Source organism: Dryas octopetala, chromosome 5 (genome assembly GCF_963921425.1).
Source record: "Dryas octopetala chromosome 5, drDryOcto1.1, whole genome shotgun sequence".
Classification (NCBI taxonomy): domain Eukaryota; kingdom Viridiplantae; phylum Streptophyta; class Magnoliopsida; order Rosales; family Rosaceae; genus Dryas; species Dryas octopetala.
The window spans coordinates 12,338,150-12,365,014 of NC_141370.1; the positions used below are offsets into that span (position 1 = coordinate 12,338,150).

A 26,865-nucleotide genomic window follows, 5' to 3' on the forward strand; every position below is an offset into this window, starting at 1 on the left:
ACCAAGTCTCTGTGGTGTTTTGAAATCTTCAATCGTTGGCTCTTGCGCTGAAGTTGCAATGGCATTGTTACCTTATAGAATAGGTTGTGCCAATGATGGAGCTGTTCCTTTGAAGTTAAAAATTTCATACTGTTTGCTTCAATTATAAGATCATAGAAATCATATGCATTAGTTACAAACTTACAATGTGCACCCAAACAATCCATAAACTGATGTTTAGCAGGACTTGTAAAAATGGAAGAAACTGCAGTATGTTATGGAACTTGTGTATCAAAAGTCAAAACACAACACTGTTGAACCAAAACTGAAAGAGGAAAAGCTTGCGCGCAAAACTTAGTTTGGTGGCCTGTAATAGCCATAGACCCCGTAGAAGGTCTGCGCGAAAGTGAGAAACAACAACACAACAGCGGCAATGAATGAGAGGATGGCCCAGGGATTGCTGAAGTAGTTGTGTTTTAAACTTGCACGCCAAGCATTCCACCTGTGGTCGTAGTAGCAGTTTACATCCTCCGACAGCCGGGAAAGATAACTGTCGTTGATATCAAAAACCACCTCTTGACAGAGGCGGTTAAAGAGGTCAGCAACCTCAGCATCACTGCCAAGCCAGTGCTCAATTATTCCACAATAATGGAGGTACCCCACATCCTGCGGAGAGTTGATCAAGTTGTCCATGAAGATCACATAGGAGGTGATGTCATTGCTGCAATCAAGGTGGCACTGCTCAAATGCAATAAGGTTGAGGAAAAGAGACTTTGTACCATCATGGATCAAGAGCCTGGGAAGTCTTAGAATCCCATTCTTGAATTTCACATCCCAGAATCGGTCTGTCTTCCTTTTCTTGAACTTGAACCCAGCCTCCCTCAGCTCTGTAACACAATGGATCAACTGCTGCCTCCGTTTATCTGCAACGCGATTCACGTGTGACCATCTCTTGATCCAAACTCTCGGTGGCACAGGCTTAGGCCCCGTGCGCAACAAGCTTCGCCTGAACACATCAAGGCAATGGAGGCCACCTTGGTCCGATAGGGGATCAAAGGTGGTTGCATATCCAAGCGATGACTCCAATTTGTTCCTGTCACTCTTTGTTAATGGCTCATCTGTTGGCATCAATGGGTCGAAGAACCGGAGTGCTAGCTAGGCTACAAGTCCTTTCTGCTCAGGATTTCCAAACTGCAGCCCCAACAGCCGATCAAGAATGAAAAGTGGAAGCTGATTCTCAAGCATGATCATGTCCCTCTGAATTGAATGCATTGAGCCACGCATTGCGAAGATGGGGTCATTTCGAGGGTACCCAAGTTGCTTAAACCCCTCAGCTACACCACGGAATAGCTCCAGCACAAAGCAGCCATCAAGCACCATCATTTCAACAAACTCATTGCTGCTGAAGCCCACTGCAACTGGTCCTTCATAGCAAGCTCGAGCCTTTTCTTCCACTTCTTTTATAGAATCAAGATAAAGCTTTATGTCTTGGTTGGTACGATCGAGAATTCTGTGAAGGGAACGCAATTTGTGGCGGTCCATTTGGCGAAGGCGTCTCTTACCATGGTGGTAAGGCCCTAATGACACAATCTGAGGGACAATGGCTTTGTCATCACCTTCTCTCAGGTAATGGGGGACTCTGTAAATGCAGAGCTTTTCCCATGAACTTGCTGCATCATCTTGAGAAGCTTGTTCGAGCTTTTCTTTAATGGAGATAACCCACTCGGACTCCGGTGACTTGGGTCCCTCTTCAAACTTGTAATCACCACCATTTTGTAGCACAATTTGGAATGGCTCAGATGGTTGCTGCACTTGTTTCTGCAGCTGCTGCTGCTGATGATGAGGTTGTTCTGGGAGTACTTCAATTGATCTGTTGTTGGAAGTAGTAGGGGTTGTTGCTATTCCAGATTCTACTGTTTCTCTGAGTTTCACTGTGATGAGGTACCAACTCAAGAGCTATTCCAGATTCTACTGTTTCTCTGTGTTCACTGTGATGAACACAGCAACCATTTTTGGTTGAGAATGCTATGCAATTCTGGGCTTGGCTTGGCACTTTGGCTTGAATTCTAAGCAATAAAAAGCACAACTGCCAAAGGGCCTACTATGAAGATATAGAAAATGATGGGGTTGTTGCCTAACATCATGATATAAGTTTTGGTTAGATGATTTTTTTTATACTTTAATAGACTTAAATAAGTGACTCCCCCACAAGGACCCAATTAGATGACTTTTAGGTGTAATGTTCTAATTCTATTCTTAATTTCTTACTCTCAAGGTTTATTCTTGTGTCTCTAACTTCGGGGGTATGTTGTTCCATCATCATATTGTCATAAAACTATTTAAAATTCCCACTAGATCTGGTTCAAAAGGCTCACAAAGTTTTTTAACATTTGAATAGGACTCTATAACATAAGAAAAGCATGAAAAGTTAATTATATAAATGATGTGGATCCCATCTTTATAGTACATCTGGATAATCAACTGTCGATCCAATCCGCTTAGAAAGTTTTCAAGTTTATAAGATGCAGGTAAACTATAATTATGCATACATGCTATGCCTTAGAAGACCTTATGATATAAACTAATCTAAATTAGAACACATGTATAATCATTAATATTATTTATCATTTAAAATATAAATATTAATAATTGTATATGTATTATAATTTGAAAGAATTCGTGATACTACTTGTGTATGTCATGTGGTGTTACCGTCACACATAAAAATTTCTATAAAAAAATAAATTTTTTTTTATTCCAAAATAAAGCCTTAGAAATAAGCAATTGCAAAACTAGAAAATATTATATATGGTTTACTTGACCATTCCTTGATATAATACAATTGTTCAAGCACGTCCTTCACTTCCAACTGTTTAATATATACGAAAATTAGCCATGAGGTCATCTCCCATTGAATATAAAAAATAACAAGAAAAATTATTAGCAAGCACGAACCTTTTCTTAATTTGGGAAAAGAAAATTAATTGTAATTTAAAGGAATAGAAAGCACACCAGCAGGCAGCTTTTATTTATAACGAGGCCAAAACATTAAAGTACAAAAATGATTAGTCATAATCTCTAGAAATTATAAACTATAAGAATAACAAATATAAATAACCCACATGCCACATATTTGTGTTTAGCATTTATCTAAGGTGCTAGGGACACTAATGCTAGGGAAGAGACCACAATAAAGCTATGGAATTAAGTTTGTGCATAAATGGTCATGTATCAAATGATGCGTAAATACACATATTAGTATTTTACTTATTAGAAGTAAATAAGATTGAAATACGCCAAAATTTGAGTAAGATGAAATATTACCACATGTGAATAAAATTTACACAAATTTAGTGCATAAGTACTCGAGAGATTTGACCCAACAAAAAAGTACTCAAGAGATTAATAGCTGTGGAAAACTTCCTCATTCCTTGTTCTTTATTTTCATAAAGAACACAAATACACATGCACTGATGCACTGCACATTATTTTTATCAAATGATATTCAAGTGAGGAAATTTGAACTTGAAACCTCTAATATAGGTGTAAATACTTTTAGTCACTCAAATTATAAAACTCCAGCACATGCAATAGACATTTATACAAAAGCAAGCATTTTTTCGTGTTTAATCGTGGCCTCTTTCTTTCCACTATGTTAACAAAGTGGCACTTGATTTACAGGTAAAATAGAGAGTAATATTAGACATATCATATCTTTATACCACATTAGTATCATACTTAGAAACTGCTTGAGTGAAGATGTGAGACAAATAATTTTATATAAATTTGCAAGAACAGAGTGAAATCCTTAATTATTCTACTCATAAAAGCATTGAGCTCATCCTCATATACCAATGACTCAATGAGCTCAAGCATATGTATGGTCTCTCTCTACGAATTTCAGTTTGAAGTTTGATAAATGATAATACTTTCGAGTAGTTTTGCCAGATAAATGATAATACTTTCGAGTAGTTTTGCCATCGAATTTCAGTTTGAAGTTTGATAAATGATAATAGATCCAGCATGACCTCAGTGTCAAACAGAGTTCCACTATAGAATTTTTCTTTTCATTATACACCAAGTATTAAAGAAACCATGTGAGAACAGAATCTTTTTACAAAGCTCATGGTTACTTTCACATGTGGCATTCTGATTAATCAAGTGGTTTCAAGTTATTCCTATGAATAATGAAAAACTAATACGCCAACAGTGACAACACAAGTAAGTTGCACATATAAGTGCCTGGCTAATTAATCCAGACTAAACTTTCAATTGAAATAAATAGACATTGAATTGCACCACTATCAGTTTTCCAGGTGCTGTTTCAACATTTAATTTAAAGCTATTTACAAACAATACTTATCCCAATAAACAACAATCAATAGCCTAGTTCTTTTGTAATCTTAGCCCCAAAGGAACATAGGCCCATGTACCCACAAGCCCAGAGTAGCCCAATATATGCATGTAGGCCTTCATTTCAAACTTCAAGAGCTGCTGACCAGTTTGACAGTGCTTTGGGCATTCTTGGTGGGGTAAGAAGCCTCCATTGCAATTCCACACTTGCCAGTGTATGTGCTGGCCAGATTGCGCTCTATCTTGAAGTATCCACTCTCACCCCAGTTGGTGCCCCATGAGTTCCTCACAAGCCAGTAGTCCACACCATTCTCTGTACCATATCCAACTGCAACCACACCATGGTCCAGTGCTGACCCACATTCACCAGTAAACACACCCTGCAAGGAAAAGACCAAAAAATCATAAGTCATTGGATTATTAAAACAAATAATGTTCTCTATTAAATATTTGATATGTTAATTAGAATTATGCATTCAAACAAAAATTCAGTCAGTTAGTGGTTCAAATTGACAACATAACTTGTAGCAAAAGAACAGCTCCCAATAAAAACAGAGACGACTGCTTACCGACTGATAGAGTTGTAGAGCCATGCCACCAGCTTCAATGGCAACACTGACGGGTTGATGTGCCACAGCTTTCTTCAAAGCCTTCTCATCGAAAGCTGGAACATCCTCGTACCCATCGATGCTAACAACCTTGGTATTCTCCTGCAATTTCATAGTCCCCAAACAAAAAACAAGTTTAGAAAAACAAAACTCATTGTAAAAAAATTATGAATGGATAATAGTATTCATAATGGATACTGACCAGAGAAACGTCACATTTTTGGTCAACTGCTTTGTAAGGGTAGTCTTGTTCAGTGTCAATCCCACCGTTTTGGATGATGAAATCGAAGGCATAGTCCATGAGGCCCCCATTGCAGCCAGCGTTGTAGGTCCTGTCACAGTCAACCAGTTCTTGCTCTGAGAGAGAGACCAATTCACCTGTGACTATCTGGTTTATGCCTTCCACTGCTGCCACTGTTGAGAATGCCCAGCAACTACCTGTTCCCAACAAAAGAGATAAAACAGAGTGTAAGTTTCAAGGTTTTTGTGGGCATGGGTTGGACCACTTAGATTCAGTGGGCCTTGTTTGTGGTCCAATCTTATAGCCCCTTGGAGAAAAAAAAAAAAAAAAAAAAAAAAAAAAGAGGAAAAGACTTTTTAATTTTTTTTTTAAGAAAAAGTTATACTCTGTTTTCACGTGAGCACTAAGAAATTCCAAAAGGAATCACAACCTCCAACCGAAAGTCCGAACTACTAGCAAGTCTCTTATTGGCCTGACATGCCTTATCCAACCTTCCACTTAATAGTTAATACTTTCCCTCCCTTTCGAGGAATCGTGGATCAAGAAATTCAACTATTATTATTTAACACTTGCTTTTTCTTCATAGACTAAAAAAAACAAATATGAAGACTTTTCTGCACATGGATCATAGATGTTCTCTACCAGAAGATAAGGCTATACAAATTAAATATAGATTTCAAGAATAATAAACAAGTAGATTTACTGGATTGTATGAAGAACATATCTATTAAAAAAAAAAAAAACTTCATTTGCTGTTGTTGGAATCCTTGTAAAACTAAAGATTTTGTCTTGGTTTTGCTAAATTTGATTTTTTCATTTACAACTGGTGTCAACTCGAACATAACATGATTATTAAATAAATTCAGAACCATTAATCAGATTAACCATGTTAGAATTGACTAATTATCTCGACTTTTTAAATAGGACCGATTTGGTTCATGTGCCACATCAATTAGTAGCGAAAATTTGAGATAATAGTTGGTATCTTACTAGTACTCCATGACACAAGTCTAGCCAAACTCATGAAAGGGTAGTTTAGACTTTGGAATTTAGGCAATATGCATGCTTTTTTATAAATTAAAAAAACCATATAGAGTCAATATATTATGTTAGGTGGCCATCTTTGCACAAAGCACATGTAAACGAAGGTGCCTTAACCCACCAAACAACCCAAAAATAAAATACTTAAAACAAAAATAAAATAGAAAGAGTCGCTAAAAAACAAAGGACTCACCGCAACTCCCTTGATTTTTGATCGGATTGACAGCGCCGTTGGCCCTCCAATCCACAGACTTCGGCAACTTGTCGCCGGCACGAACAGCGTACCTCTGGCTGGGGTTCTTGGCCTTCATGACCCGACGTTTCGGGTCGGTCCGGGTGCCCAAGAACCTGGCCCGGTACTCCTGATTGGTGAGGTCCGCAAAGGCATTCAAACCCACCTTGTAAGTCCTATTCTCTGCGTTATGCTCGTCAACGAACTTCAAATTGTCTTTGAAGATCTGAAACCTCCTCTCCTCCTCTCCGATCCCGTTGTATGTTTTCTGGTGCTTGACCAGCCATTGCTGGTAGATTTGCTTAACCTCGGCCTCGGTTCGCGAACCGGGTTGGCCGTGGTTGTAGTTGAGTATGGACATGTCTGAGGCTTGTGAGAGAGTGAAGGAGAGGAGGAGGAGGAGGGTGAGTGTGGGCAAAGACATTGTTGACATGGTTTGGGTTTGGGAGTGGGTTATGTTTCTTTTCTCAAATGAGATCGGTGTGAGGTGAGGAGGAGTTGTGGGTTTATAAAGAAAAAAGGGGGAGAGTTTAATATTCAAGAATATTGGTTTGTGAGTGTGGAGAAAAATAATGTAAACAATTAAGTTTGTGGTAGAGGGTATGGCCCTATGGGAGACTTCTTAACCACAAAGGTATGGGAGAGTTGGGTTTAAAATTTGGGGTGTTTTCGGATAAGGACAAATAGGAGGAGGCGGAACAAAATAGTTGACACCGCGGTAATTATGGTTGGCTGTCAACAATCGGTATTATTAGGAAGACTATCTCTTTGTACCATCTAGTGTATCATCTCTTTAATAAAGGTAAGATTCACCAATATAAGTGAGACTTAGGGCCAGTTTGGTATTGCTGTGAAAAAAAATAACTGTGAAGTAAAATAGCTGTGAAGTAAAGTCAGCAGTTGAGTGTTTGGTAAACTATGTTTTCAAAAGTGTTGTGAGTGCAAAAAATAATATCAAAGTGTTTGGTAAATGTTAATGTAAAAGTGTTTGGTAAATGTTAATGTAAAAGTGTTGTGACTGTGTATAATTACTAAAATAGACATGATTCTGAAAGTATATTTTACTTATTTGTTTGGTAAAACTAAAATATTTTTTTACTTATCTTTTAAATTTGTGGCTACAACTTTTTGTTAGCATTAATTTTTTTAAGACCAACTTTATTAAATAAGTATTCCTATTATTTTTTTAAGTATATTATAATTTTAATAGAAAATTAGGATTAAATACCAAATATCAATAGTTTTTTAGTAAAGCAGTAAGACACTAATTTTTTTAGTTTAGGTACTAATCTAGAGTAAAACATTTTGGATTAGGTTACAAATCAGTTTGTTATACAGTTGTGACTGTCGAACAGTTACAGTTGTAATTGTCGAATAGTCACAGTTGTGACTATTTAAAATTTATAAAAAATCAAAATTTTTAAGGGTTTCATAATTTTGATTTAGGTTTGGGAGATGAAGTCCTATAATCCAAAGACTAAACATTAAAGTTTAAGCCTTACAAATATTGAAAAAACAACAAATCAATAAAAAAGTTATGATTGTTAGACAGTCACAGTTTGATATAACTATATTTTTTGAAGTTGGTACCTAAACTGAAATTTAGTACTTAAAGTGAAATGACATAAATGTTTTAGTAGTTCAAATGAAAAAACATTATAATTTGGTACCTAAAGTCAGTGGACCTTAATTTTAATCGTACAAATAAAATATCATAATTAATTATCACAATATAAAATATAACTAACAATGAGCATATTTTTTAATTTAAAATAAACAAATATAAATTATAGAAATCAATATGGGTAATATGGGTAAAATAAAATATTCATTATTGTTGTGATTCACTGCAGTTTTCAAAAGCACCTAAAAACCTGCTTTCTGTTTTTGCTGTGGGGAGTTGAGAATTGTGGGGGAAAGCAGTTTTTTATTTTTTTACCAAACACCAAAACTGCTGTAGGTGATTGAGAATTGTCATTCACAGTAGCTTTTGGGTCCTCCACCGCAATCCCAAACGGGGCCTTATTTGTATTAGAGAAATGATACACTAGATGGTAGGTTTCCTAGTATTTCCCATCAACAATTGTAATGTTCACCAGCAAGATCAAGATCACATTATATGGATCAACAAGTTTCAAAATATACAACAGTTATGAAAGAAAACCTAGAATAAGAGTTTAAATACTATATACACTAAACCTAATCCTAATAGGAAAGGAAAACACAATCTTATTATAATTGGAAAATAAAACATTGAAAATTTATTAAAAACTTAAAATGTGCTTTTAACCCCTTAAACAAGGCTTATTTTGCTTAAAACTAATTGTTCCATTGGAAACGACATATTATGGGCTCAAAACAAATACGAAAGTTTAAAGTTACGCCAATTTAAAATATCTTAAAAAACATCTTCGATCGAACTCTTTTCAACTTTATGATATTTTATTACTCTTGTTATAGTAGTTTCACAAATAGATTGTTATAATATCATGACAAATGAAAAAGACATAAATTTTATAGGTCAATTGCCACACTTAAAATTGGATCAGAACAAAAAGTTTAAAACACATGTATTTGTTTGATAATGAAACTTTCACGACTCACGAAAGAATATCAATTAACTATTAGATTAGTGAAAGCTCTTGAGGTTAGTTCAAGTGGTGTGAGTGGGTGAAATATGTGTTTGGATTAAGCTAAGTTTAGGGTTTCGATTCTCTCTAATGTAACAAAAAAACAAAAAAACTATTAGATTAGTAATTTTTCTCGTTTAGATAAATTTTTAAGGACAATACTTGGGTCACCCCACCCCCAAAATCGCAATTTTAGTAATGCGGGTACATGATCGGAACCGTTTACTTTTTAGATTACTTAATATAGATCATCTCTGTAAAAAATCAATTCAATCGGAAATCGTTTGATTATATAACTATTGTCAATTAAAAAAGAAAAATCAACGATTTGGTCAAAAAATCACTTTTTAATTGGAATTATCGATTTTTTCTACTTAATTGACAAAAGTTATATAATTAAACGATTTTTGATTAATTTGATTATTTACAGAAATAATCTTTAATGAATTATTTAAAAAGTGAACGGTTCCGATCATATATTGACATTGCCGAAATCAAAATTTGAAAAGATGAGATCACCTTAGAGTACTCTCAAAGGGTCCTTTGATCCAAGTACCCACTACCGACCAATTTTTGATATAAATTTGAGGTGAAAATATTGGAGCAAAACTGGTACACCATGTGGGTGGTAGTTACTAGTTGGTGACGAGAGTCCAGAAATTGAGGGCGGTCCCGAATCCTTTTGGCAGAGGGTAATTAGTTATTTAAGCGTGCAATGTGTGGAATATGGAGGACAGAGAAGCACGCAAGCTGAGGCTGCAACCCATAAATAATGGGTTTTGGGAACTTTGAACAAATGCCCAAGTTGAGGGAAGATCTTTGCCTGCGCGCACCAAATGAGTTCTTGCCACGTGGCATGCCTTTACTGGTTAACTTAGAGGCAAGCTTTCTCCAAACTAGCTACCAGTCAAGCTGGAACTGTGTGCGAAGAAGGGTAGGTTAAGTATCAAAGAAAAGTAAAAGGCGCATGAGAGTATATTTCTGATTTTTCTTTTTTAAAAAGGTCTATGATCTGATTCATTTCTTCTTTTATTTTTATACAACTTTTTGTTTTTATTACATTAACTCCCATTATATTGCACAGAAGTGCATGAAACTAGAAACATAATAGGTAGGTTCATTCACCAATTTCATTATAACGTCCACTTGCACAAATTTAGATCATTTTCTTACCTTAATAAATTATTGGATTTCGGATTATTATACTTTTTGAATTTGAATTCATATGTTATACCAAAAAAAAAGAAGGTTCAAATATATTAATGTCTCTTAAATTTTAACATATTTCTCATTTGGGTCTTTTGACTTTAGAACTTTACAATTGAGTCCTTAAAATTTGGTTCGCATTTTAGCAAAACGAAAATGAAACATTCCTTTGAGAATTTGATAAAACAACGGCAACTTCACCCATTTAGGTTCTCCTTTTTTCTTCAAAAAACTTATAATTTGCATAGATAGAAAACTTCAATGAGAAGATAATAACATGCTCCTCTTCAATTTGTAAATGTGAATTCACATTAAAACTGGCTCAATATATAAATTATCCATGTCCTTTTCATAAAGAGCAAAGCATATAGGCATGTGCACAAGAATTGGCATGGTTTAAGTGCACAAGCCACAGGCTTCCTTATCCAATATATTGAATGTCAACTTCAATATTGTCCAATGTCCATGATGCCCTGGAATGTTAGTTGGGTTGGGTCATGTTATATCCAACTAACAGTCTAAACGATCAGTATGGTCATCTAAGCAAATCAATCGATGCTCCATCTCCAGCCATAACCAATCCCATGCTGCATTGTCTCTGACTCTCCCTCATCACTATACGATGTACCTGTCCACCCTCATGAATATGCTACCAGTCATCATACATAAACTCCCAAAACGGATTCCTTTCATACATATACTAGGGCATTTTTATATCTTCTCCCTTTGTAATGGCCTTTTTCTTTTTTTGTTTTGGAACTTTGAAAGAGAAATTTATTAGGCCATTTTCAAGATAAAATAATAAATCCCCTTTTTCCTAGGGTTTGATAAGAATTTCATTGATATTTTATTAAAAGAAAAAAGAAAAAGCAATTGGGTCTAAGGAAAAGGACTTTAGTAGAGTTCTTTATACAGAAATGGGCCCAAGGCGAAAGTAGTGCTCCCCCTGTCTTTTGGGTCGGTGCAGAAAGCTATTCTTTTTTTTTTTTTTGGCCAAGGGGTGCAGAAAGCTATTCTTTTCAACTCCCTTGCAACTCTCTTTTCAAGTCTAAAAGCTCAACAAACATGAAAAGCAAGCCAGCGATTTATTATAATGACAACTCCCAATAAATTAACAAACGCTATACAACATTCAAAAGTCAAAACCATTCATTAGAAGCTTCATTTCATCATCGAGGATATATGTAAGACTTCCCGACAAACGCTATGAACAATTTTTACATGGAGATTGGCTCTAGATGACCATGAGCATATATAGATGCAGGAGCAAGCTGCACAAAATGAACCATTCTCCATCGTGAGCCAAAAAATAAGATCCAAGCCATCAAAGACATAAGGCCCTCTCATTGAACAACGCAACTGCAACATAGTAAATTAAACACTTAACTAATAACTCCTCAACTTCACCTTGATTTTCTAGACAAGGCCATGAATTGAAGAAGACAGAACAAGTGTACAGCTAGCCAAAACCAGAGAACCAGAGCAAAATATGTATGGTTCAGTCTGAAATCTGAATATAAGCCAATTATGCAAAGCACAAGCTAGACAAACCTAGAGCAAGGAATCTCCAACTGCAAATCTGAAACAACAAATTAACAAGCAAAGCCAAAACAACTCGAACACAACTGCATGCACAATTAACTACTGCAAGTCCAAGCCACTCTAAAACTTGCAATCTTAAGATATTTCTGCAAGTACACAATCCACCCCAAAGCATGCAGGTCCAGCTCATGTCATGTACTCATGTGGACTTGCTCAAGCTACATGGTATAAAATATCTTCTCTTAGCAGCAACCAAAATGGATGAAACACAGTTTCTACATGGAGTGAAATCCAAATGTTTTAATGGATGTCTATGTATGATACTTGAAATAATGTTGACTTATTTATCTAATGTAGTTGAACTAAACAGGAGTCTGGCTTAGCCAGGTGAACATATTCAAATGCATTGGAAATTTGGAAAGTAAAATTGGAAAACCATCTACATAATTTCAAACGAAATTATCCAGTTGTTTCTTACAAATTAAAACATTAAAAAACCAAACTAGAACATGAAGAAAAGACTTGAACCCTAGCAAAATTGGGTTGGATATAATCTTAAACAAAAGAAAAAGAGAACAACATTCATAAAATCAGGAGAAGTGTATACCAGCATCGTTGAACAAAGATAGTAGGTCTAAGAATTTATGTGAAGTGAGCTTGGATGACCTCTTGTCTTCGAAATCTCCCTTCTTCAACACCCTCATAATATTTTCTTTGAATTCAGATGTCTCACCTTCTGCATTACCATGATCTCCATCATCATCCATCTCCATTTCCCCAGGCTGTGCAACCAGTCTCATTGCAAATTCCCTCTGGAACATTATGATGGCACATCTGAAAGCAGGTTGGTGACTCAATAACTTGAAGGTGAGGGGAGATGAGATTTGTTAAGGGATGTTTGCCACACATATATCAAAGTAGGGAAGCGCAGTCTTGAGCACATCTCCTTGAATAACCTGTGGATATGGCAAAGAACACCTATTTGATGCAATTCACTAAAAACACATAACATACAACATTACAACACAAACAAACACAATTCCTTGTTTGCATTCTTTCTAAATGACCGTGTTCACTGATAATTCTAAATTACTCAATAAGCGCATTAATCAAGAAAGCGGAGCCAATTCATTCATTTCAAAACTCAAAATGAAAACACTTTGAAAAAAAGAAGGCCAAATTATGATTTTGGTACATGTAGTTTAGACCAAGTACCACCATATGTGTAGTTTCAATTGTTTACTAAAAAGTTTTAAATGCGGTCCAATTGCTTGATTTCGTCAACTTTTTTACCTAAAAAGTTTAATTTACTCCTCTGATGCCCCCTCACGGGTTCATTCCATCAAAAAAATTGCACTTGTTCGGTAAAATGGACTTTTCAGGTTCAAAAACTTACAAAATTAAGAAATTAAAAACATTAGTAAATATGGTACTAAAATTGAGACAATTAAAGCTACAATTACCATACCAAAACCATAATTTAGCCAAAAAAACAAAAATAAAAACGCAAGCAAAACAAGCGTAACGAACCTGCAAGCGGTTGGAGAAAGGAATGCCCTGGAATTTAGCGTTAAAGGCTTTAAATATAGCTTGAGAGTTAGGAATGGCAACGGGCCGGGTTTGCCATTACCATCTCCGTCCTGTCGGGTAACAAGAATCTCATCAGATATGTGGGACCTTGATAATATCTTTTGAATTTTTTTTGTTTATTAAAAAATAAATACAATCATTAATAGATAAAGGCTAAACTTTAAAGTGAAGTCTTAAATCCTAAAATACAACAGTGACTACTAATGACCATTTGATCTACACTGTCTAGTGGATGATGCCTTGTCTCCATTTGTTTCGAGCTCATATTTTATGAATAATAGTGACTCAATAACAAAATTAATAAATTACTCATAAACTCAATTTTTGAAAATTTTTAACTACAAACTCAACCAATTAAAAAAGTAAGTTTTAGTCAAATCTGTCCGTGTACGCACGTGGGGTCGAAAAATTACATTGCCGAGCGCTCGGTGAATGTAGATGCATTTGCATCTGCCCATCATATGCAGATGTATTTGCATGCATCTGCAACCTAAAAAGATGTATCTGCGACCTAACAATATGCAGATGCATATCTAGATCCATCGAGCGCTCGACAGGGTACCGAGGGCTTGGCAGCTTGCTGAGCGCTCGGTAGATGCAGATGCAGAGATGCATTTTTTAGCTTGCATATGCTTTTTTTAGGTTGCAGACAAGGAGTAAAATTTCGGTTTCGAGAAAATTTCGATTAAAATTTCGATTTCGACAAAATTAGACAAAAACGACGGAAATTATTATCAAAATACGGAAATTTTGAATGAAATTTGACCATATGCTTATTTAACATATTATCTACTACATTGATAAAAAACATTAAAGAAACCAAATTATATAGTAGGTTTCATGTGATATAAGGTGAATATAATGCGCGCTGTAGACAAATACAGTTAAAAAAATGGGTCACTAATTAATAATTACATAATAAAATTACACGAATAAATCACCAATGTGGCAACGGAAAGTAGCAAGTTTACTCAAAGGGACTTGGAAATGGTCTTCAATAGTTAAATTAAGTCGAATTGGGTTAAAATAGAACCAATCCGATGACAGCAGCGGCGACAACTGTTTACCTAAACTTTCAATTTTACAAATTATCAAAATTGGAAAACCAAAACATTAAGGAAATGAAACTTCATGATAAGGGGATAAATTTCTTTTTCATAATTTATGTTTACAAGTTACAACTAAACGAAACACCAAAATGACCAGATCAAACCCCAAATAAAATCTCAAACCTTTTTTTTTCTTTCCAATTGCCTAAAGACTCTAAATCTCAATCTATCTTAAAAAAAAAAAAAAAAAAAAAAATCTTTCCTTTTTTCTCTTCTTTTTTTTTCTTTCCTTTTCTCTTCTTTTTTTTTCTTTCCTTTCTTTTTTTTCTTTTTTTTTTCTCTTTTTTTTTTTTCCTTTTCCTTTCTTTTTTTTTTTTTTTTTTTTCCTTTTCCTCTTCTTCCCCCGTGACCTTCCTCATTTTTTCTTTCCTTTTCCGCTTCCTCCCCCAGTGCCCAGACGCCCAGTGGTCTTCCACTCTTCCTTTCCTTCTCCCCTCCTTGCCCAGACGCCCAGTGATCTACGCCCACCTCCCGCGACCAAAACCCACTCCTTGCGCCGCCCGCACCTGCGGCTTGCCTCCTCCCTCCTTCCCCAGCCAGCCCGCTCGCCTCATCCCTCCTTCCTCAGCCAACCTCGCGCCGTCGCTCGCCTCCTCCCCCACCTCGTCACTGGCAAAAAGCACAACGAGATCGTCCTCAAGCTCGACCCCAACAGCCAGACCATCGAAGACGACTTTCTCGGCGCCAAGGTGATGTGGACGACCGAAAGGCAGAGACAGTCGCAAAATTTCGCCGACATTTTACAAAATTGCACGTGAAACTGCTTCGAAATTTCGGCCGAAATTTTACCGAAATTTCGCCGAAAAGTTAACGAAAATTAACGGATATGGTATAAAATTTTGGGACCCCTAAAAACGAAAATTTCGCCGAAATTTTCGAAATTTCACTCCTTGATTGTAGATGCATTTTTTTAGATTGTATATGCATGTTTTAGGTTGCAAATGTATCTGCTGAGTGCTCGGTGGACAGTTTCTACTTCAATTTTGGACCGACTGAAATTTGGCTTAACTTTCTTTTTTATTTTAGGTTCTTAATTAAAGCACCCTAAAAAAATTGTGACAATCATGCAGTCACATAGTTAAATTCGTTAAAAACAAAAAAACCATTTCAATAACTTTTATCATTCTTTTTTTTTTTTTTGGCCAAGTAACTTTTATCGTTCTTGCATTAAAAATAACTTCTATTTAATTCGTAAGATTTTGTTCATATGTTGGCGGCAGAGCATATAGCTAAACCAATGGTCACAATGGCCAATGGGCCAAACTCATCCCATTCAGAGTTTGTGGATACATTATGAAGATATATCAATGGAAGTTTACCTTACAATAGTCAGTTCCGGCAATTGCTCCTGGGCTGACGTCTGCTTCAAGTACAATCATAAAGTCATTGTTTTGAAATGCAGTAGTGCTAGATATACCACATTTTTATACCATAATTTCATACCACCTTATGTGGCAACTTACATGGCATTCATACATTGGATACTAAAAAATAAAAATAAAAACCCAAAAAGAAAAAGAAAAACTTTGTCCAATAAAGTAATGACATGTGAGATGGTATAAGAATGTGGTATAAGAAATGTGGTAAGAATAGCATTATTCTTTGAAATGAAAGGAAATTTTATTACATTTGGTATCGTATCAACCAACTCCAACTGAACACAACTCTATAATTCCTATTTAGAAAATATGTATAAGACTTTGAGGCATATCAGTTACAACTTCCTACGATGCAGCAGATGCAGCAAGACTCGGTCAACAGACTTTTGCGTGAGGCCAGAATATCAAGCACCCAAATCCCAGATAAACAAACAAAAAATTGTGAAACTAAGGTGAGAATCAAACTCAAATGCACATATCAACTGCCCCCCTATTACAGGTGCCTTGCCATACCCGGTGAGACCATTTGCTTCTCTTGCCTCTTCAACTAAATTTTCTTGATGCTGAAGACCGAAGTCTCAAATTCACACAGCAGTATATGTTTTGGGCGTCCATGGAAAATTTTTTAATTCTGTTCAGTATGCCTTGCAGAAGCCTGCATGTCTATTGTTTTTGTCTCGTGCTTTCTCTTGCTCCGAGAACTTCTCTTCGATCTGGGTGTTCGAATTTTTGTAGAATGCTTCACTGTAGTGACTGTTCGCTCTTCAATTCCAGTTTCTACTTTTCCATTAGATGGGAGTTCAGGAGGAGCATCAGGCCATGGTGTATGTTTTGATGGTACAGTGATTTCCAAAGGAGGATCAATTGTCCATCTGTACGGAAAAATTCAAACTAATGTTCAAATGGAGAGAAGAAGAAACAAGGTACGTGATAAAAGTTGACAAAATGGAGAATCAAACGTTAATACAATAATATATGAAGGCTCATGGATGAAAAGGTATTAAGCATATCTAGTAAGATAAATCTCACTATTGACTACCAGATCACTAGAGTTCAATAAACAAACCACCAGCATCCTTACCCACAATTATTAACTTTTGCTGTGAAAAAAGGATGTCCAATGTAAGCATAAAAACACCAAAACTAAACACTAGGTACGGTTGTATAAGTTCATAAAGGCATGAGGTTCAAGTTTCCAATCAGAATGTAAGACTAGAATACCCTTAGCCAAGAAACAGAGAGAGAGAGAGAGAGAGAGAGAGGGGGGGGGGGGGGACTTTTAAGTTTTAACACGATTACAAACTCTTTTTTTTTTTTGGCCAATATTACAAACTCTAATCTATAACATATCAAGGATGGAACTAACATACTTGAGATTAGGAACAATACTCATAAAGTACATCATAATATATGAAAACATCAAACAGAATGCAAATTCACAAAAGGTGTATGGACATCAATTAGAAAACAACTCTATTAAAATATAGGACAACAATCACATCTGTAACACTCCAACCCTCACATATGAACCACTGCAGAGCTCAAGAGGTAGAATTCAATATAAATTACTAAATTAGGAGGTTGAAATAGCAAGGATTCTTTTTTGGTTATCACTTCCCAAAAATTTAACTATTAGGATGTGGGACAACAATTATAAATATATATATATACTTTTAATAATATATATTTTTATAAATACCGTAATTCTTGGTGCTAATTGTAATAGAAGGATTGTGAAGCATCTGATCAATTGTCTTACAAGACGCTGAAAATAAAATACTAAGCATTGTCTTAAAGGGTATTTTGGGTATTATAAGAATGATAGGTACAATTGTTGTATTACAAGAAAAAATAATGCTTCTTTCTTGTGGGAATGATTCCCATACCCTAACTCTTGAGATTCCCGATTTAATGTGAGGCCTACACAGGCCACACATTCTTTCGACTGATAAAGTCACATTTTATTTCAACTTAGGCCACTTCAAGTCTATTTCAACTTAGGCCACTTCAAGTCCAATACTTGCACCTCTAGCTGGATAATATTCAGTTTATGACGTGGCCTCATCAAACACTACTCTAATATGTATCAAAATAATACACTGAGTTAAAATGGATAGGCCATATGTCTTTTGAATCTGAACGTTACAACAGGTTGGACTTGTTGGGATCATTTAAATCGCCCATCCATTAAATAGCTTTAAATACTTGCATTGATTTCTTAATGCAATATGACTAATGAGTAGGGGTGAAAGCTATGCTGAGCTAAGTTGAGTCAAGTCCTGAAACGTAGTGGCCTTTATATTTACAATAGCACATGTTGCCAGTTATTAGCAAACTCAGCAAATAAATAGCCAAAAGAACCAAATGGAAAAGTCAATTATCCACTTTAATGCATTGGATCCAGAAAAGTGTGGTAACATTTGGAGATTTGAGATGGAAAGGACATGGCAAATCTTGCCTGGTTTAAGCAAGGTCAGCAACTAGGTAGCACTACTATGGGAATGGAAACAGTAAATGGGGATTTTTTTTTACTCAGAGCACCATGGCACCAAAAGACATGAGATATGTTACACAGATGACAATGACAGCAATAATGTACTGAGAGTTGGAAAATAAAAGCTCCCTAAATCTAGGCGAACAACTTGAGTGTTGAAAAGAGAAGTTTCCTGAGTAGTAAATTGGATGGGAAATATCTACCTATATTATTCATAAAGACTTTCTAAAATTATCAAGAAGTTGCGTATTGTATATGCATACATCACTCCATCAAGATCATAGGACATTATTAGTAAATAGTGAAGCATCTATCTTTAAGCTACAAACAAATGTTCAGCACATGGACAAGGATGGTGCATCACCAGGGCATGCTGGTCATCAACAGGTCAATAAATCATACAAGGTATGTAACATATTCAAGCAAAGGTCCAACAATAGAGCAATATAAGATGTACAAGTTCAAGGGAACGCTAACGTCCTGGTGAGTTGATATGTTTAAGATGATGAAAATGAAAATAGTATTAATGAAGAGACCCAAGATAACTTGCCCAAGCAATACATTAATCACCACTATGTTGTTACTACTTACAGTGTCAAAATGAACTAATAAATTGTGCAAAATCAATAGGACTAATACTGAACAATAGAGCAAAAGGTCAAAGACTAACCTGGAAGGAAATTTACTATCAAAACGGGCTTCAACGCGGAGCCACCAGAGCAAAACTTGACGCCCGCAACTTCCAAGTGGCTCGACCATAGACGGGTCCTTCAACAAGAATAGAGGACTCCCAATATCCTCATCAACCCCACCTAAACTGTCTAGATCCTTGACCCACTCTGGTTTATCTTCAGCTTCACTCCAAAGCAACCGGGAATTCAACACAAACCCAGCCCACTCCAGCTTCCTGGGAAGCACAGGCGCTCTATCATCAATGTAGTTTGCAGTCTTTCCCACATATGGCAAGGAATTAAAGGTGTGCCAACCAACCAACATATTGGATGAGTTACAAGCAGGACCTTGAATAGGCATTGGTGGGTTCTGGTTCTCCCCATCCTCCTTGTTCTGAACCATGGACTCAGACGATTCATCCACATTATCTGAATGAGCAAGTATTCCAACTGAAACAGCACCAAACCATTTCACATTCTGAATTTCATCAAAAAGCTCCATACTGTGCATATTACTATCGTCCGCAAACATCACAATCCCATCCAGCTTCTGCTCTCTCACAATTCTGCTCCATCACACAATCACAAAGTCAAATCCATAAACTAAACGCAACTCAAATTCCAAAACTAAAGATATCTTCAATTGCTTTAATTCTCACAATAAATTAAACAAAAAAATGAAGCACTCAAGAATTCACCTCAAAGCGTGAAGCCGCATCCGAGCCTCCAAGCGGTGGCGGCCATCCCAAGTATTGGGCATCCGCTGATCAAACCCGACGTGGACGATCCGGATCCCCGACTTGGAGAGAATGGAAGCGGTCTCATTGGTGACCCCACCGGCCTCGACGACGATCCAAACGACGTCGTAAGGGACGAGCATGAGCGAGTGCATAACGCCAGTCAAATGAAGCGCCTGGAAGGTCCGCGCATACGTGGGCGTGACCGCAACGACCGTTTTGGGATTGTTGACTCCGAACTGCCTCCTCTGCTCCCTCTGAACCGTCTCGATGATGCGGTGCGCCTTCATGGTCTCGGTCGGGTTCGGGTGGGGCCAGGGACGGATTCGGATCCCGTGCCGGCCCACCACGACCCGGCTGCTGCTGCTGGAGCTCCGGTTCAGCGTGAACTCGAGATTCGTGACCGGATTCGCGACGGAGTGGAGGTCTAGGGTTCCGGTGAGCTCGGTAGCGGAACGAAACGGCACCGTGTACAGATTCGTGGCGGAGGTGGAGAAGAGGAAGAAGAAGACGAGGCGAGAGAAGCGGAATCCGAGGACGAGGCTAATTAGGCAGCAGAGTCCGTGGAGCACAAGCCAGAACACCGTCGCCGGCGACTTCATCCCGCCGTCCGATGAGCCATCCAACGGCGCCGATCCTCTGAAGCTGTTGCTCCGTCGGTTGATGTAGCTCTGGTGCAACGCCGAGAGCTTCATCCTCTCTCTCTCTCTCTCTCTCTCTCTATCTCTATCTCTCTCTCTCTCTCTCTCTCTCTCTCTCTCTCTCTACCCCTGGGCTGTTAGAGTGAGAAAGCAGAAGAAGCTGGTGGGAGGTGAGAATTGGAAGTTTGGTGTGTGTGTGTGTGTGGTCTTCTTCTTCTTCTTCTTCACTATGTCTGATCTTGAGTTGCTTTGAAGCTAGTTGAAGAATTTAAGCTGTGATTTGTTTGTTTAATCAAACATTTCTTAGAGTTTACGAATGAATGAATAATGAAATTAAAAAAAATGGTTTGCTTTGCTTTTCAGCTTTCAGTATTAAGTCTCTTTGTTTATGTCTACTTTCATACAGACAACGCACAGTGAAACGAAGACAGAAAAAGAGGAGGGGGAGAGAGACATCGGCCCAAAATATACAGGCCCGGGCCCAGATGGGCTCGACTGCCCGAGTGAATAATTTCGGACAGGGAGGCGGAGGCTTTGGTTGGATATTCATATTCTTGCTCAATTAATTAAACCGCTTTTAACGCACGCAACGATTTTATGTTTTATTATGATTAATTATTTATTTATTTATTATCCAACGTGTTTAAAGGTCAACTTAATGGTTGTGGAGTGAGAGAGACAGACGGACCAACTGGGTTTGGGCATGGAAACGGTGCGTTTCGAACTTTCTTTTTTTTTTTTTTTTTGGGCAAAAACTTTCTTTTTTCTTGGACAACAAAATTAATTGCTTGTTTTGGGAAGTTGGTAAATGGTAATTGAAAAATAACCGCACGGGAGTTGTTGACTCATTGAAAAAACGGTTTGTTTGTAGGATTAGGAAGGAAGATCCAATTTTTTGGTTTGTCTTTGTTTGTAATTAAATGCTACCAAATGTGTGTAGATATGAAATCTAATAGGATGCCTAAAGTCCTAATTAGCATGAAAGAGTAGGTTGTAACATGAACCAGGTTAGGTGTTGGTCCCATGCAATGTTTGGGGGGTCAAGCTTGACCGAACCTGGACACAATTAGGACTCTAGATCAGAATCAATCCAACTCAACTTAGATAGGAAAAAACTAGATTTGACCCTACCCTAATCTTAAAAGATCAAATGACTCACATGATTTTTTTTTTTTTTTTGAGAAGCAATTCATTAGAAGTTAAGGTACTAAATCGATTATAGGGTAGTCCTATAGGCAATACAATCTATTAACCAAGGTGGACTCTCCTCTAACTAAAGAAACACCTCACAGGCAAGACAAAATGAGTTGTTTGGTATTTGATTTACATTTGATCTGAGACCGACAAGGTTGTTGGCCATCCACCATGACAACAATGAATTTAATAACGAGAGAAAATGCGAGAGAGGAGGTAACTGGTGAGATAAAAGGTGTCCGCAATTCCAACAAGGAAGGAGAGGGTTGATGTCGATGTCGGCAGTCATGAAGGGGTTATCGACTCCTCCTCCTCCTCCTCACGTTTTTCTCTTTTTTTTTTTTTCTTATTTCTTTTACATTTTAATTCAAAAATGTATATTTTTTGTTTTAAATTTTGTCCCTTTTAGCCATTTTGTAAAGAGCAGTGTTGTCATAAAAAAAAAATTTAAATCTCGAGTGTCCAAAGATTAGCATAGAGACATAATAAACATTTGGTTTAGTGGAGGCCACCCGTTTGGTATTGCTTATTTGGAGCTAAAATCACTTTTTAAAAAAATTTTGTGCCCAAAATGTGTTTAGTAACTTATACAAAATCAGCTTATTTTGACAGTGACAAGGTTTTGACAGCGATTTTGAGAAGCAACTTCTCTAAACTGCTGCCAAGAGAAGTTACCGGTTCCTTTAATGAAAAGTTTACAATACCGCAAATACCCTTAATATTTTGTCTTAATGACACGACTTGTCCTTCGTCTATCCTGAACATTTCATCTCGATCACTTGTTTCTCTCACTTTCAGCGTACTAGTTCACTGTTCTCTTTCAGAATCTCAACTTCATCCCTGAGATTCCAAGAGAAAAATCCTCCCAAGACCCTGATCCTGAAGCTACCAATTCTCTCAATCCAACTCTCTCTTCCATTTCTTCCTTAAGACCCAGAAAATCCCAAATCAAAAATGTTCTCCACAATCTCTGTCATTGATGGCAGGCATAAATCACCACCAACCACAATACTTGGGCGCTCCATGCTTGCAAGAAAAAGGTTCCCAGGTTGTTTTACCTAGTAATTTCTTATTTCAGCAATCACCTTGTGGGTTTTTATTTTCAATGAAAAATAAAACTTGTAATGCTGTGTTATTTGAGAATGGGGATTATCCAGACAAAAAAAAAACAAAAAAAGAAAAGAATGGGGATTATCTAGTTGTCGGGACGAATCTGCAGATTGCATGGACAGGTTCTTGATTTCATTCCCTTCAAAGGCAGATCCACCCTAAAGAAAATAAATTTATTATATATATATATCTGTGTTTTTCTTTATTGAATTTATAGTTGAATTTGTTAATGGGAAAACGAAAAAATAATGGTTTGAAAGCTCAAAGCATGGTTATTTGACATATTATATTGGGCAAGTATAATCATAGTTTTCCATATAATTCTGAGTACAGGAAGATGCTAAGTTTCAGTAAAAGCAATATTTCTTTTTTGTTTATAATGTTCTAGAATCATGAAAATATAAATACATGTGCCTCTTTACTAAATAATTGAGTAAAAAAAGATGTTATCCCTATTAAGTTTATTTTGTTTATTATACACACAGCACTGCAACACTAAACTTTATTAAACACTCATATACTGTTTTTATACTCCCTTTTAACTGATTTATTTCACAACACAATTAAAAGTGATTATTTTAAAAGTTACAGCAATATCAAATTGGGTAGTAGTCTCTCCTTTATGAAAGTAATTTTTTAATTCAATTCTTATGGACGATCATTGTTAATTAAAAATAAAAAAAAAAGATTAGGAGAGTGTCCATATAAATTATATAATAAGTTAATAACTCAATGAATTATAGGTCAATTAGTGGTCCATATGATATGAGGGGTGGGTTATTGGGCCTTTCATCAAATTGGAATGCATGGGAAACGGAATGGACCCAGAGTTGGTGCTGAACAGACCAAGGTGACTACAAAAGTGCAAATCTTTTCATACAATGACAGATCACCTTAAGGCTTAAAAAAAAATTGCACCAATTAGGGTTTCTAATAACCAAATCAATTTGTCAAACAAAAAATGTACCAAAGCAATTAATTAGTTTAATTAATACTGAACTTGTGAGACCAAAGCAAACCACCGCCGCAATAGGTAGAGTAAGAATGGTAGAATGTATCTGCCGTTTGGAAATGAGGTTGGTGGGTGGGTCGTGGGTCGTGGGTCGTGGGTGGTTAAGTTGATTAGCTCTACAACACCTGAATGGCTGAATTTGTGTTGTTAATTTGCTTCAGAGTGAGGCAATCTCTCTCTCAGTCTCACCCTCAAAATAAAGGAAATACGTAAAGGGTTGCAATCTACTATGTTGGTCAGCCAAATTAAGTCCATATCACTTGCACCATGAGTAAGAAAATTAACCATTAGAGTAATTTGCATGGAACTATGGCATCCACCAAAAGTTAGTCCTAAAGACCACACAAGGAGGTGACAACACTGACAATTATATGATTGATGATCATTGGCAACAAAACCAAAACCAACAAAGGAAGCTTGAAAATTTGTAACATGGGGATGCTGCGAACTAAGGTGATACCGACGTTTTTTTATATTTAGATTTTTCTAAAGAATACACCATTGTTTAGTAGGGTATAGTTTTGTACCGTTCATTGTTTATCTTAATTTTTTTTTAAACGTTTTATTAAGTAAGAGCATTTACCATGTTAAGGAAACTATTAATGTATAAATTGAGTTGTTGGCTCAAATTACCGGAAAATTTTTGTTATCCCCCACTCGTTCCTTAATTGATTGCTTAATTTTATAGGAACTAAATAAAGTCCATAAATGATTTTTTTTTCTTTGAATGCATATTTTGAAGTAGTTATTAAATACATGAGCCTAATCTAGACTGTGGGCCACATCATTACATTAGGCCCAACATAGTGAGTAACCCAGCCCAAGTGAAAAGGAGTGATCCTGCGACACTCCTTTAAGCATGAAGTGGTGAGCGCCGGACCAGCACTGTCTTCTCTTCAACAGTTCAACCTTATTCTAATCTCTTACATAGCGTTTGCTTTGAAATTTGAACTTTTGAGGACTAAGATTCCACAAATCTCATCCCAAGCCTTATTCCAGTGTTTACATATAAGGGTATAATTACAATTTTTTTAATAAGTGAAAAATGGGGCATGGGAATTAAGAGACTCATCTCTTCTATTGGGAATGCAAAAGTCTCATTTTGGTGAATTTTGAATACCAATAGTTTTCATTCCCATGTTGGCACTTATCAAATGAGGGAAAAAAATAAAAAATCATACCCATTCCAAAACTCTATTAATATATTTGTCTACTTATGATACCATATAGAAGATATGAGTAAAATATTCAATCCAAAATCAATTGAAAATAGGTGAAATATCCAAAACATTATATATTGTAATGTTTAATTTTACATTTTCGTAAGGCTTCTTCTAGGAAAAACCAAGTGAGGCACCACGTTGGACTTCCAAATATATATTTAAGGCTCCTAAATTTTATAGACCCTTTATATATTGTGTTACACTCAAGTAATGTATAGACCCCTATATTGTGAGTACTTACTACTTACTAATAAAAGAATAGGTGTATAGAGTTTCGAATGAACCATTTTTGTTGTAATTTGCTTTAGTCCTCAAGATCGATCTCATAATGTTAGCAAAGATTGCACCCATTAAGAAGGAATTGTCAATTACAGATGGTGTCTTTAAAGACAAGAGTGATATTGATGACAAGAGTATGAAACAAATTATAACCTCTTCACACTCTATTAGATTTCAAAGAGAGATTTTTTTAGTTAAGAATCGAATGGTCTTTGATCGGTTTCACACTAGGGCTAATTTTGACAACATTACATTTCAATTTTGTAGCATTCCTTAGCCAAAGAAGACTTGCATGGCATGCCATGAAATCAACTCATCCTTTCCTACGTACTAGGCTGACCAATATATTTTCAACGTCAACAACTTGTATATATAATATAAAGGTTTGTTGGGTTGAAATTTTGAAACATCATCATTTCCTTCAACATCAAGGGTACCTAGAGAAATTGAATTTCCTTTTGAGTTGCATGTGCAACAAACTATATATGCAGGAAACGCATCCACCAAAAAAAAAAAAAACTATGTAGCTTGACTGCTTTTACTGCCTCTCTCTTGTTGAAAGACTCAGCTGAAAGCTTGAGAAATAAAACGGGCCTAAAAATAGACCCCTCTAACCTGCCTTTATTGAATTGGATTTAAAAGGCTCATACTAGTGACCCTGTAACGGGCTTATTTTATTTTGTTAATTTTTTCCCGGTTGGGTGGGCTACTTAGGGCTACTTAAAAGCTCAGAGAGAGTGGCCAAAAAAGAAAAGGCTCATTGAGAATTTAAAAGTGATACATATTCGAATTTTTGTGTGTTAAATCTTATACTTATAATGTATGAAACTACATCGTTTTAAGTTTTTACATAATTATCTTTTAATCTTAAACTTAAAACACTAAACTTTTAAACTCTAAAACAACCTTATTTTGAGTTAAATACTACATTAGCACTAAAAAGATAAGCAGAGAATCCTATGTCATTCTAATACATAATTATATAATTTCATACCATGCATGCATTAGGCCACAACAAAAGCAAAAGCAAAAGCAATAGTTGTAGGTGGGTAGTTGGGTACAAACAATTTACAATATGTTAGCTTCATGAATAGGGGGGGGGGGGGGGGGGGGGGGGGAATGGAGTGGGTAGATAAATCCATGGATTTTCAAATGATATATATGAATTGAGGCTTGTCCATATATATATATATATATATATATACGTACATAATTTCATATGGGATATTGGGATGGGAGTATGTTGGATGATTATGCCAATTATGTCATGGCTAGACACATGCATGTGACTACTAACATCATCACATAGTGGTTGTGAATGAAATTTTCCTTACCTATTTGTTTTTTTTTGTTTGTTTTTAAGAAACCACATGCATGCTTTTTAGTGTTCTTCCATGGCAATGAGATCGAAAGCAGAAGATTGGCTTTGGATTTATATCCATAATCCCTTACGAGGATGCTGCCTAATGTTATACGATCCACTGGTGTATATATATATATGCAGAACAATTTGTCAAGTGACAGAAAATCATATATTCTTAGAGGGCTTCCAACTACTATGCCAGATATTGTCTGCTTCTCTTAAATTGATTAA

At 36.3% G+C, this 26,865-nt stretch overlaps 3 protein-coding genes across 3 annotated transcripts; all 3 read right to left on the reverse strand.

Annotated features, from left to right (window-relative positions):
• Positions 1–201: 201 nt before the first annotated feature.
• LOC147284392 (transmembrane protein, putative (DUF247)) lies at positions 202–2,123 on the reverse strand. The gene is given in 2 exon segments (XM_086245678.1): positions 202–1,935; positions 2,082–2,123. Coding segments are annotated over 2 exon segments (1,644 nt in total). The 3' UTR covers positions 202–333.
• A 2,082-nt stretch (positions 2,124–4,205) lies between these two features.
• LOC147284393 (cysteine proteinase1) lies at positions 4,206–6,968 on the reverse strand. Its single transcript, XM_086243101.1, has 4 exons — positions 6,416–6,968; positions 5,143–5,378; positions 4,902–5,042; positions 4,206–4,712 (listed from the first exon to the last, which is right to left on the reverse strand). Exons 1-4 carry the CDS (start codon positions 6,885–6,887, stop codon positions 4,464–4,466), a joined length of 1,098 nt encoding a protein of 365 aa, XP_086099227.1. The 5' UTR covers positions 6,888–6,968; the 3' UTR covers positions 4,206–4,463.
• A 9,158-nt stretch (positions 6,969–16,126) lies between these two features.
• LOC147284394 (beta-1,4-xylosyltransferase IRX14-like) lies at positions 16,127–20,957 on the reverse strand. The gene is made up of 3 exons (XM_086245313.1): positions 19,774–20,957; positions 19,075–19,641; positions 16,127–16,782 (listed from the first exon to the last, which is right to left on the reverse strand). The coding sequence occupies exons 1-3, from the start codon at positions 20,505–20,507 to the stop codon at positions 16,536–16,538; spliced, it is 1,548 nt and encodes a 515-aa protein (XP_086101439.1). The 5' UTR covers positions 20,508–20,957; the 3' UTR covers positions 16,127–16,535.
• Positions 20,958–26,865: the final 5,908 nt, after the last annotated feature.